At 36.4% G+C, this 12,342-nt stretch overlaps 1 protein-coding gene across 1 annotated transcript in view; it reads left to right on the forward strand.

Moving 5' to 3' along the window:
• The window catches only part of BRWD1 (bromodomain and WD repeat domain containing 1), a 78,290-nt gene continuing 65,948 nt past the window's right edge, over positions 1-12,342 (forward strand). The window contains exons 1-8 of the mRNA XM_070944304.1: positions 1-171; positions 403-461; positions 574-603; positions 776-835; positions 2,851-3,001; positions 8,973-9,071; positions 9,943-10,103; positions 11,939-12,160. Coding sequence (XP_070800405.1) covers positions 18-171; positions 403-461; positions 574-603; positions 776-835; positions 2,851-3,001; positions 8,973-9,071; positions 9,943-10,103; positions 11,939-12,160 — 936 coding nt within the window. The 5' untranslated portion in view covers positions 1-17. The remainder of the gene's footprint in view (positions 172-402; positions 462-573; positions 604-775; positions 836-2,850; positions 3,002-8,972; positions 9,072-9,942; positions 10,104-11,938; positions 12,161-12,342) is intronic.

A 12,342-nucleotide genomic window follows, 5' to 3' on the forward strand; every position in this document is an offset into this window, starting at 1 on the left:
GGAGCGCTAGCAGGTTTATGTCGAGCCAGGCCTGGGCCGCCGCGCCAGACAGAGCGCTGAATCGTAATCTCGATCTGGCAACAGCGGCCGCTACGGAAATGGCCGAGTTGTCGAAGGCCTCCAATTCTGCCTTGGCCGCTGGAGGTCTTTCTGTGTCGCTGATTGAATCAGGTAAAACAAAAAGTGAGCGCTGTCGCGAAAGGGGATGGGAAAATGTGCGAGGCGGACGAGCCCAGCCTCTCAGCTCCCCGCACCTCCGACGCCGCCATCTTACTCGTGATCCTGATTATGAATTACAGTCACCTAAGGGGATCTCCCACCCCCTCCCCTCTCTCGCCCTCCTCCAACTGAGCTCAGCTCTGAATTCATCTCTCCCTCTCTCTCTCTCTCTCCCCCCCGCAGAACTGTATTTCCTCATAGCTCGTTTCTTGGGCGCTGGGCCTTGTAGAAAAGCAGCCGAGGTGAGTTCCGAATCGGCGCCGTACCCCGAGTAAAAATTCAGAGTGCCCCCCTCGCTTTGGCCAGCAGCCGCGCTTTTTGATTTTAAAGATGTGGTTCTTCCTTTCCCTACAGGTGCTGGTCCGAGAACTGGAACAATATCAGGTCTGGTTGACTTGTTTTAAAATTCTACGTTTCCTTTGTGACACTCAAATTTTGCTCATAGTTCTTGATTTTATTTGTAGACATGTCTTTTTCAAGACATTAGTCCAAGCATCCATTGTAACTTTAACTTAACATCTTTTTCATGTCCCCCTTTTTTCCCCTTGAACTTTAGTTGCTTCCTAAACGATTGGATTGGGAAGGAAAAGAGCATTACAGACGTTATGAAGACCTGGTGAGATTTAGTTAGTTTAGAAATGAACTATAAAAATGCATTTATTAAGATAATCATTACTCTTAATCATCCTACTTAGTGTGATGTATTAATTATTTTGCCAGACAACAAAAACCATAAATGGGACTGCAAACTGCTGTTGTCATCACAAAGGAGGTGGGGTTTGTGAGACTGTGTCACACAGAGGATGAGTTGTGAAAAAACATCAACCTTGTTTTTGCCTCCCTGTCTTTCAAAATGAAAAATATGGAGACTTTTTTCCTGATTTGTTCAGAAATTTCTTAAATAATTTTAGTTTAACAGAGATTATTGTTTCTGGTTAACTTAAATTTCTCTGAAGATATATTTATTTTGAAGATATATTTATTTTCACTCGTAACCTGGATCATTCTGTATTTTGTTTGTACTGAAGAAGTTTATCTTCAAAGTTCCTTTGCTTTAAGAATGCTGCTTAGTAGTCTTGGTGAATATTTCTGCACTGATTTCAGGGCTTTCAGGGAGAAAAGGATTCTTAGTGAGTTGATTGGAGCCTAAAATCCTTATCATTTTCTGTCTCTCCATTTCTTTCCTCCAAATGATACACAGTTTAAATATTCTGTACAATATGTTCTCTTAGGAAATCCATGTTTTTAAAGCAAATGCCATTAATGATTATTTATTATTTATTCATTTATTTCTTAAAGTTATGAGATTTTTTAAAATTATGAAACTTTAAAAATATTAGAATTTAAAGATTTTTTTGTTATAGGATTTCCAAAGAAAAATACAGTACATAAAATTGAACTGCCAGGTTTTAGTAATTTATAATTAGAAATGTGAATCCAACATTAGTGAGATTGCTCATTTGGTTACATGCATTTATCTTCAGAAATAAATAATTGTTCTACATTAATGTAGTAGCTTCTTAATCCTGAATTTTCTTCTTGTATCTCTCTGATATTATTATAGTAGCTGAAAGTTTCAGGAATAATAAATTCAGTAGTTGGTTTGTTTTATAACAAATGATTCTCTGGAGACTAGGTGTTTTACAATTAAATTGTTTCAAAATCAGATCAATGTATTTAACTTTCATGTTAATATGAAAAGCAAAATAAGGTGCACTTTTAAAGGTGCTTTATTGCAGCAAGTGATACTCAGATAGTCGTACCAGATCAGAAAATATATTCATATGAAGTAAAAATTACTAAATTTAAAAGTTTTTAAAAATAAAATAGATTTGGTCAGAAAGGTATTAAAGGAAGCGATAGATAGGTTGCCACAGCAAAAAAAAAAAAAAAAAAAAAGTTTTAAAGAGGTATCCTCTGGGATGTTCAGATTTAGGGCAAATTATAGAGGTGTATAATATAGGGGTGCTGAAAGGTCAGCAGTTCGAATCCCTAGTGCTGCCTAATGGGGTGAGTTCCCGTTACTTGTCCCAGCTTCTGCCAACCTAGCAGTTCGAAAGCACATAAAAAATGCAAGTAGAAAAATAGGGACCACCTTTGGTGGGAAGGTAACAGCGTTCCATGCCCCTTTAGCGTTTAGTCATGCTGGCCACTTGACCACGGAGACATCTTCGGACAGCGCTGGCTCTTCGGCTTTTAAACGGAGATGAGCACCACCCTCTAGAGTTGGGAACGACTAGCACATTGTGCAAGGGGAACCTTTACCTTTTACCTTATAGGGGTGTATGATTGATCTTGATTTTATGAAGATATGATAGTGAAAAAAGCGACTATTGGCTTCTGGTATTATGTTCCTATTATGTATTCTGAATATTTCTGATAGAAGGCAACTAACTGTATAATTAATTTGAAGTTATTATTTTGTTTAATTATAGGCAAACTAAAGTATCTTTTGGGGAGAGGGTGAAATAATGTAAATAGTAAAATGAAGGTGCTTTTTAAAAAGGCTAAATTATGTGATATCAAGTATTTCCAATAAGGAAGGGATAAATAATAAAACTAAAATATTTAGATTATGTAAACATTTTACGTCATATTAACTTTAAGTTGTAATTTTATTTTGCATGTTAGGTATTATCTAACAAACACGTGGCTCCAGACCATTTGTTACAAATTTGCAAGCGAATCTGTCCTATACTGGATAAGGAGATTCCACCCAGCATTCCAAGAGTGAATTCATTGTTGGGTGCTGGGAAACAGTCCCTGCTACGAACAGCAAAAGGTATATTCAAATTTTGTATATTACATACTTCATTTAATTTTAATCAAATATGTCTGAGCTTGGTATATGCAAAAGTGCACATCTTAGTTTTCCAAATTAGGATGAATGTCCTTACCCATTTAATGAAAACTTCTTGAACATATTCAATTCTTTTGAAGATACATTACATACATTTCTTTATATTGCTTTGTGACATTTCATAGTGTTGAAGCATAGAAAAAAATGATAGAGACCATATAGCCAGAGTTCCCTAAGTTGTTGTGATAATTACTTGTTACAGTGCTTTTTAGAAAAATAATTTGTGTTCATTTAAATAAAATTTATTTAATAATACTTATATACTTATTTTTAATATATATAGCCTTAACTTAACAAACTGTAAAGATGTAGAGTTTTTCAGTTTCTTAACTGCTTCTCTCTCTCCCTTGCCGATTCATACGGATGTTCCTTATCCCAACTTGAACAATCTTGCGCCTTTAGAGGTTATCTTCTTGGCTTGTTTTAGCTTAGAGACAAGATTGAGCACAGGGTACAATAACTTTTTTTTCCAGAGCTTCTTGGAACTATAGCACCTGTCCTTGCTGATATCTGGTTATCTTTCCAAATGCTGTGGTATTTTCTATTAGCCTTTCTATCCATCTGTCTTTTAATCTTCCTTGTTACCTCTTAGTCCTTGGCTGTATTGGTAGTCCTCAACTTACAAGTGAAGTGAATCCCCCCTTAGATATCTTTAGATATTTTTAACTGTAAATTGATTTTAGTTGGGGTGTTTTAAATTTATTGGGCCAAAATTTGTTTAATTCTTTTAAAAATTTTAAATTTTGTATGTGATGTTTTTATTCTTGGCTGTTCACCGCCCTGAGTCCAGCAGAAGAAGGGCGGTATAAAAATTTAATAAAATATAATAAAATAAATACAACCATAATTGAGCCCAAAATTTATGTTGCTAAGTGAAAATTTGCTTGTTAGAAGGTCGCAAAAGGGGATAAAGACTCTGGGACACTGCAACTGTCATAAATGTCAGACAGTTGTCAGGCATCCAAATGTAAATCACATGACCATGGGGATGCTGCAATGGTCATAAGTGTGGAAAATGGTCATGTCACTTTTTCAGTGCTATGGTAACTTTGACCCATCACTAAATGAACTGTTGTAAGTTGAGGACTATCTGTAATGTGCCCAGTCTATGTAGTCCAAGGAGAACAGCAGAAATGTCTAGCGTACACCAATGACCTCCTTCATTGACTAACACTTTTGCTCTTTTATGTATTTCTCCCTTGGGAAATGGAAGGTCTCATCTACTACTATGTCTCTCCCCGCCCCCCCCTCCCCAGAGATGTCCACTGTGTTTGGTTAACCTCTTCATTTACAGATTCTTTGGGTGGTTCCAATGCAGAGTAGGAGGGAGTTTGGAAGGCTGTGGCTTTTCTGGGAAATGCTGATGGAATTGTCACACCAAGTCACGAGTATGTCCATATCTGGCATTTTCTCGGAATGTTCAGATTCTAGGTAGTCCTTCCAATGGATCAAATGATGCCTTTGTCTCTTTGTCTAGACGAGTCCAAAATTTCTTCGACTTCATATTCTTCCTCAGCATGCACAATCACTGGTGGAGGCAATCTGTACTGAGAGTGTATAGGGCTAAGAGGGCCTTTGACTAGCAATGAACGGTGAAAAACTGGGTGGACTTTCATAGACGGTAGTAATTGCAAAGGAAAGGCTAAAGAATTAATTGCTGAAGGACCTGAAAGGACCCTGTGAACTTTGCATCAAGTTTCTAATAGAAATCAGGAATTTGGTACCTTCAGCAGTTGGCAGCCCTTCATGCTGATGAGCTTCTGCAACCTTCTTGTAAGACTGTTTAGATTGTTCAAGCTGCTGTTGTGCAAATAACTGTTCTAACCCTTCAAACACTGTCTTCTGTCTACTCATCCAAGCAAATTACACTCTCATTTTTAGAAATAAACTTTCTGTAAAAGTTCGCAAAGCCTACAAAACACTACAGTATTTGTGTTATGTGGAGCCTGACATGAAAACACTTCGTACGCTTTCTGGGGATCCATTTGGATTCCATATGTAAAAATGTGGTAACTGAAGAAATCTAACTGTTGCAAGTCAAACACATACTACTTTAATTTAGCAAAGAGGTGCTTTTCCCTCAGTCTTCTTAAGACTTCACACACATGATGGTCATACAGTTTCTTATCTTCTGAATAGATTAGGAGATCAGCCATATAAATTACTATAAAAATGTCAATTTTATCTGGAAAAAATGGTTCATAAGTATTTTGGAGGTCTAGTATGCACACACTTTTCAATTAAGTCTGATATGATATTATAATCGCATTAAGGGCTTTGTAACCATGCATGGTGCTGATTGGAACCTCATTGGTTATGGAGAACGTGGGGGACAAAGAGTGTAGGTGCCAAAGTTGGCAATTTTGAAGTCTAATAAAATCTTTTTTGCAGATTACAATCCAAATACTGTTTCAACATTGAGAAATCTTTTTCTGACATGGGATTCTCTTAGCAGAGATTTTAGCCCCGGGACCAAATCAGTTGCACAATCATTGTCTCTATGTGGGGAAAGGACTGATGGCTCCTCTTCCCCAAAAATCTAACAAAGCCTGTGTACTTGGTAACTTTGCCTCTTCGTCCTTGGAATTTTCTTTTGTCTATGGTAAAAGGGAAGTTGCTTGCACATGATGGAACTGGCAAGCTGGAGTGGGAAAAGACAGAATTCCTGTCTCCTAGTCTCCTTTCTCCCTATTGTCAAACTTCAGCTACACTGATCCTAATGCAGTTGGGATGTGAAGGTGGTGCATGACATTAAGGGGCAATTCTTCTGCATGTTTTGCTATTGTTAGCTTCAGTTATTCCTAAATCTATAAAATTGCATTTCTTCTTGCCCATGGGGTAACAGCAACAGTCAAAGTAACAGAATTTTTCAGCAACATACCTTGATTCAGATGGAATCAAGCCTGTTTAGTGATTGACACTCACATGTTGTCATTTCTCAGGCCTGGACTCTGCACTCAGGTCAATTCAATGTTCTCCCATAGCCTGGCTTGGATGATCTTTCTTCGAGGGGCTTTGGTTGGGCAGATTCTTACCATATGTCCAGATTCTCTGAAATAAAAGCAGAGTGCTAGGTCTACACACCTCTGCCTTTCTTCAACTGCTGTTCTCTTTGCCACCTTTACTTGCATGGGTTCCTCCTCCCCCAATTCAGTCCCTGCCAGCATGAGTGGGGAGAAGGCTGAATAGTAAGATTTTGAGTTCAGTTCTCTCTGAATTTCTTCTAGGCATTAAATTTCTCCCAGGCCTGCATTAATGATCACTCAAAGCTGGTAACCTGGTCTAAATTCTAAGGAACGCTTTGTCTTATCAGCTTGGTGTTGATTTTAGCGTTTATCCTTTGTCTATACTGAGCAGTTAGGACTACTTTGTTATACTCCAGATCTGTGGATTTAATTTGAATTCAACTACATACAACCTGACCTTTCTGTTACTCTGTTTAAGCTGGTGGATCTGGACGGTAGCTATCACTCTTATTGGATCTCCAAAATGATCTCTGAAGTTGTCCATGAAGTTCTGATCATTATCCATAATTGGGTCATTCTTTTTTGATGATTGGGAGGTGTCAAGATGAAGAATACCCTTGAGAGTCAGTTGAAAGTTCCGCCACTCAACAACATATTGTGGAGTCAGAGCAACCGGAGTTGCTGGCTGTACCAGATTTTGCACCTGTTGCACTAGCTGAAGTACTATTGCTCTCAAATTGTATACTTCATTCTCTATTCTATCCTGTCGCCATAGCACAGCATCCATTCCTTCATTTGCTGCTGCTCTCACTTGGGCATCAGTTGCCATCCTGTTGTTGCTTTCTAGGAGAAAAGTTGATGCTCAAGCTCAACCCTTCCAAGACTGAGTGGCTGTGGCTCCCGGCATCCCGATATAGTCAGTTGACTCCATCACTGATTATTGGGGGCGAGTCTTTGGCCCCCACTGAAAGGGCTCGCAATCTGGGAGTCCTCCTGGATAGGCAGCTGTCTTTGGAGGAACATCTGACGGCTGTTACCAGGGGGACCTTTTATCAGGTTCGCCTGATTCACCAGTTGCGCCCTTTCTCGATCGGGATTCCCTGTGCACAGTCACTCACGCCCTTGTCACGTCTCGCCTTGACTACTGCAACGCTCTCTACATGGGGCTCCCCTTGAAGAGTACCCGGAGGCTCCAGCTGGTCCAGAATGCAGCAGCGCGGGTAGTGATGGGAGCAACATGGCGCTCCCATGTAACACCGCTCCTGCGCGAGCTGCACTGGCTCCCGGTGGTCTTCCAGGTGCGCTTCAAGGTGTTGGTTATCACCTTTAAAGCGCTCCATGGCATCGGGCCTAGCTATCTGCGAGACCGCCTGCTGCTACCGACGACCTCCCATCGACCCGTGCGCTCCCACAGAGAGGGCCTCCTCAGGGTGCCATCAACCAAACAATGTAGGCTGGTGACCCCCAGGGGGAGAGCCTTCTCTGTGGGGGCTCCCACCCTCTGGAATCAGTTGCCCCCAGAGATAAGGAGAATCCATGACCTCAATGCCTTCCGTCGTTCCCTGAAAACCCATCTTTTCCAGCAAGCCGGGTTGGCTTAAGAAGAAATTTTTAAATTCTTTTAATTAGTCTGTGATTTTTTAACTTTATGGCCAAAATTTATATATATTTTTAAATGTTTTAATATTTGTATTCTATGTTTTTTATCTTGGCTGTACACCGCCTTGAGTCCTCAGGGAGAAGGGCGGTATATAAATTGGAAATTAAATTAAATTAATTAAATTAAATTAAATTAAATTAAATTAAATTATTAAATTAAATTAAATTAAATTAAATTAAATTAAATTAAATTAAATTAAATTAAATTAAATTAAATAATTAAATTAAATTAAATTAAATTAAATGTGTCTGAGAAGATTAATGTCAGATGCAAATAACCAGATCTACAGGTGAAGAGTTCGATTAGCTGTTTTATTGTTCAAGCCTAATATACAGAAATATTTTCAGATTGACAGTTTGTACCAAGGTGCAAAGAGTAGATAAGGTTCAACAGCGTTCATGACTTTGCCCACTTGTGCCCACGTAGGGATTCCAGATTAATTTCCCTTTCGATTCCTCCCGCTGGCTTGGCCAGTCTCTCTCAATAGCCAAGCTAACTTACAGCTAAACAAAACTTTGATGGTTTTTATAAGAGTGTTTCTTTCCATTGTTGCTGCTATTCCTATTACAAACATCCTGTCTTTCCTCAGCCTCTTTTATGCAGAAACATAATTTTCTTTCAGTTCATTTTCACATGCATGCCTGTTTCCTTAGATGCAGTTAAGGACTGACAGAGTTGTTTTCACACAATGGAAAATGCTAATATGTAACAGGATAAATATGATTTAAAAATTGAGATAGACAATTAAAAGACATAAGATTACTCCAGTGGATCTTGCTACTAAACAGGATTGAGTTAAATCTTGGAATTGAGTTAAATCTTGTAAATATCTGTAGTCTTATATAATATCTTGACAAATTTATTAAGCACAATCATAATGATTACCATAAAATATTTTCCCCATGAGCTTAGCAGTCTTTTAGTCACCAATAAAGGTTGTTAATTCAATGTGAAAGTATTGTGTATTATTTTTAAAGAAAATTGAATTTGAAATACATTTTAAATTTAGTCTACGTTACACCCATTTTTAAATTCACAAAAATCTCATATGACATATAGAATATTTTATATGTGAAAAGGTATATTACTGCAAAGCTCTGAAGACATTTTTGAAATGAGCTTATCACTTTGGTGATTGCACTTGAACAGTTTTCTTAACAGGATAATATAAATGTTTGACATTTCCCTTTTTCAGGATATTTTTAATGTTCTGATTTAGCTAGAATCCTAATGTTACTTTGCATACAACTAAAATACACTTTTGCAGATTGCAAATATACAAATTGGAAAGGCTCAGGTATTGCTGCCCTCCATAGAGGAAGACCACCTGAAATACCTATTAACTGTGGCAGAAAACCAAGTCTAGGTAAGTGAATGTTTTTTCTATTAATATCCTATGCTCACGGTTTTTTTTTTTTTACTTCTGCTAAAAATGTATGTTATCTTACTGAAAAGTAAGATAAATGTAAAATAATGCAATTACAATAATTAGATATCAAAATATTAGAGGTACACCTGATATGAATAATCTTAAATTAAAAATTGCTGGGAAATGTACAAAAAGCTGCATGTTTTGTACCATGTTTTCCCGAAATTAAGACCCTGTCTTATATTTTTTTGAACCCTGAAATAAGCGCTTGGCCTTATTGCCATGCACTCAAAAGCCTGATTGGGCTTATTATCAGGGGATGTCTTATTTGGGGGGAACCAGTGTACTTTCACCTTATCTGTTAACTTCTCTGTTACTCCTTCCTCTGAAACCTGAACCCAGCATCTACAAAATTTTGTATTTAATTAATCCCCCTCCTTTAAAACAAACACAATTTTAAACTTAAGAGTTATTATAGCTATCTAGGAAGGAGAGAAAGTAGCTGCCAAACTTTCAAGAATTCCCTTTGTCAAATTAAAGAACTAACTTATAATTGCTTTGGCTTGATTGCTTGCTAAGGAGCTTTTTGAAATAAGGCTATTGCTCAATGGCTATGCATGTGCTTTGTATACAGGAGATCTGTTTATATACAGTTCAAATAAAAATGACAAATATCCCTCAGAATAAACAGTTTCAAGCTAGATAGATGAAGATGTAACCTGTTATAAGGGAACTTCATTTTTTCCATATTAGTTATTGCAGCAGAAATAACCATTGATCAGAAATCCTAAATATAACATAATCTGAATGATTATCCTTTCTCTTTTCTTAAAAAAATGCATAATCTTAACATTTTTTCCTGTTTTAGTGGAATTAAATTATGCAAAACAGTTGACTGGATGTACACGATACAGTTGTTCATTCCCAGAAAATATGTACCAACATATAAAGATGCATAGACGGATTCTTGGTCATCTTTCTGCAGTCTATTGTGTAGCATTTGATAGGACTGGACATAGGATATTCACTGTGAGTTTATTTATTTATTTGATAGAAGTATATGATTTGCCTGATAGATATGGAGTTCTGGGTGACTAACAAATACAATAAAATAATTATTAAAAGCAATCAAAAACATATGTGCATAGAGCAAAATGAGCTCACCCAATATCTGGATCCTATAATTGGTGAAAAAGCTGGGTCTTTAATGCCTTCTGAAAAGCCAGCATAGTCAATATCATCCAAATCATGGGGATTCTGATTTTCTCCTGGATCCCATTAGATAGCATTGTTTCATAGAGGGAGCCTAGAGAATATTCACCCTATTGGACTTCATAGGATGAGCAGAGTTAATTGGAAACAGGTGGAGATAAGTTTATTGTTAAAGTTGTATGTTTGAAATATAATAGAAAATGGAGAAACATAAACTCTAGCAATTCATATTAAGTAATTGTTGCTATTGAAATTCTGGCCTAGATGGGATTTTGTATTTAATACAGATTATGGGGAAATATAAATCTCCTGGTTTAATTTAAATCAGTGATTTAAACAAATATGTTAAAGACTAGAAGATTTCAGTGAAACAGGAAATATGCCAGATATCAGAATTTGTACTCGTGGATACTGGGATAGGAGGGAAGCTTCCATAATCATCTTGACTGAAATCCAGATCTGTCAAATCCTTTTAGAGTAAAGTCACTCATTTTCATTAATATCATGAAATCTTGATTTAAATGTGTTCCTGTTTAACTAACTTCGGGTACTATGGACCAAATTTCAATGTAGGCTTCATTTCTGAAATAGTAGTTCAAAAAACAATTTCCATTGATTTTTGAAGTCTGTCCAGACAAATGATGCAATTTACATTAATGAATGTAATTTGTTTAATAATGCATTTATATCAATTGCATATTTCTGTAATTTCATTAATACAAATTACAAAAACATCAATTTTGTAATTTTATTAATTAATGGTGCAATTTCCGATTTAAAAAACATTTGGCTTTATTGGACACCTTTTCCTGAAATGATCTATTAAAGAGAAGTTTTACTGCATATACTGTACCTGGTACAAGAAGCCAGGTTCTGTATGTCCATTCTCAAATCTAAGCTGTTTGAGAGCCATAGGATTCAAAACATGATTGTTAATTTCACCAAGTCCTATTTAAAACATACTTTGTTGCATTTATTTTATAGCTCATTATGAAACTGATAATTAATTTGTATGGCAGTAAAATAGAAGTAGCTGTGAATAGAACATTCTATTGTTGTAAATTTCTCTTCTGTTAAGAAATGCTTTTGCTTTTATATTAACATTCTCTAAGAAATCAAAATAAGGTAGAGCTAAGGAAACAATAGCACTGAGAATAATTGTAAAAATTTAAAAAATATATTGTCAGGGAATACATTAGCCTTGCTAAATTAAATATCACTTAATGGCAATATATTGATCCATTAGTTACCCTTTTTGTCTATTTATTTGGTATATGATCCGATTAAACCTAAATTGTAATCGGGTAGACTATTACAGACTGTTAGCTCAGTTTACATTTTGAGCTATATCATGAAAAATCTATACCACCATTTAAATAAAGCTAAATTATAAACACTGATGTACAAACCCCAGTGATGTATTCAGAAACATCCTGAACTTGAAGAGAACACAGTATGGCTTAGCACAATGTGTGGGCCAAATCATTTTATCTATTACTCAGATGTGTTCTCTTATTTCAAAACAGTCTTAGATGTAGAATATTACAAATTTTTATATTAAACTGCATTTGAGAATAAATCTATATATACTCATGTGACACATGTAAATTTAAGTGATGATTAGATGCTAATTAACTTTTGTTTTTATTCAGGGATCAGATGACTGCTTGGTAAAAATTTGGTGCACGCATAATGGTCGGTTATTAGCTACCCTAAGAGGCCATTCAGCAGAGATCTCTGATATGGCTGTGAACTTTGAGAACACAATGATTGCAGCTGGTAGTTGTGATAAAATTATCAGAGTTTGGTGTCTTAGAACATGTGCCCCAATTGCTGTTTTGCAAGGTCACACAGGATCAATTACATCTTTGCAAGTAAATTCTTCATTTATTTATATATGCTTGTTAATGCATGTTGACAAACTATTTTTAAAATTGCTTTTTATACCATAGTACATTTTGGGATCTTTACTTCGTGTGTTTCTAAATTTGTAGTGATCAGAAAGTTGCAGTTGTATAATTAATGATGTCTCTGAAAATGACATGATTCCTTGTTG

Source organism: Pituophis catenifer, unplaced genomic scaffold, assembly GCF_029215685.1.
Source record: "Pituophis catenifer annectens isolate HBS135680 unplaced genomic scaffold, rPitCat1.0.hap2 SCAF_4, whole genome shotgun sequence".
NCBI classification, from domain to species: domain Eukaryota; kingdom Metazoa; phylum Chordata; class Lepidosauria; order Squamata; family Colubridae; genus Pituophis; species Pituophis catenifer.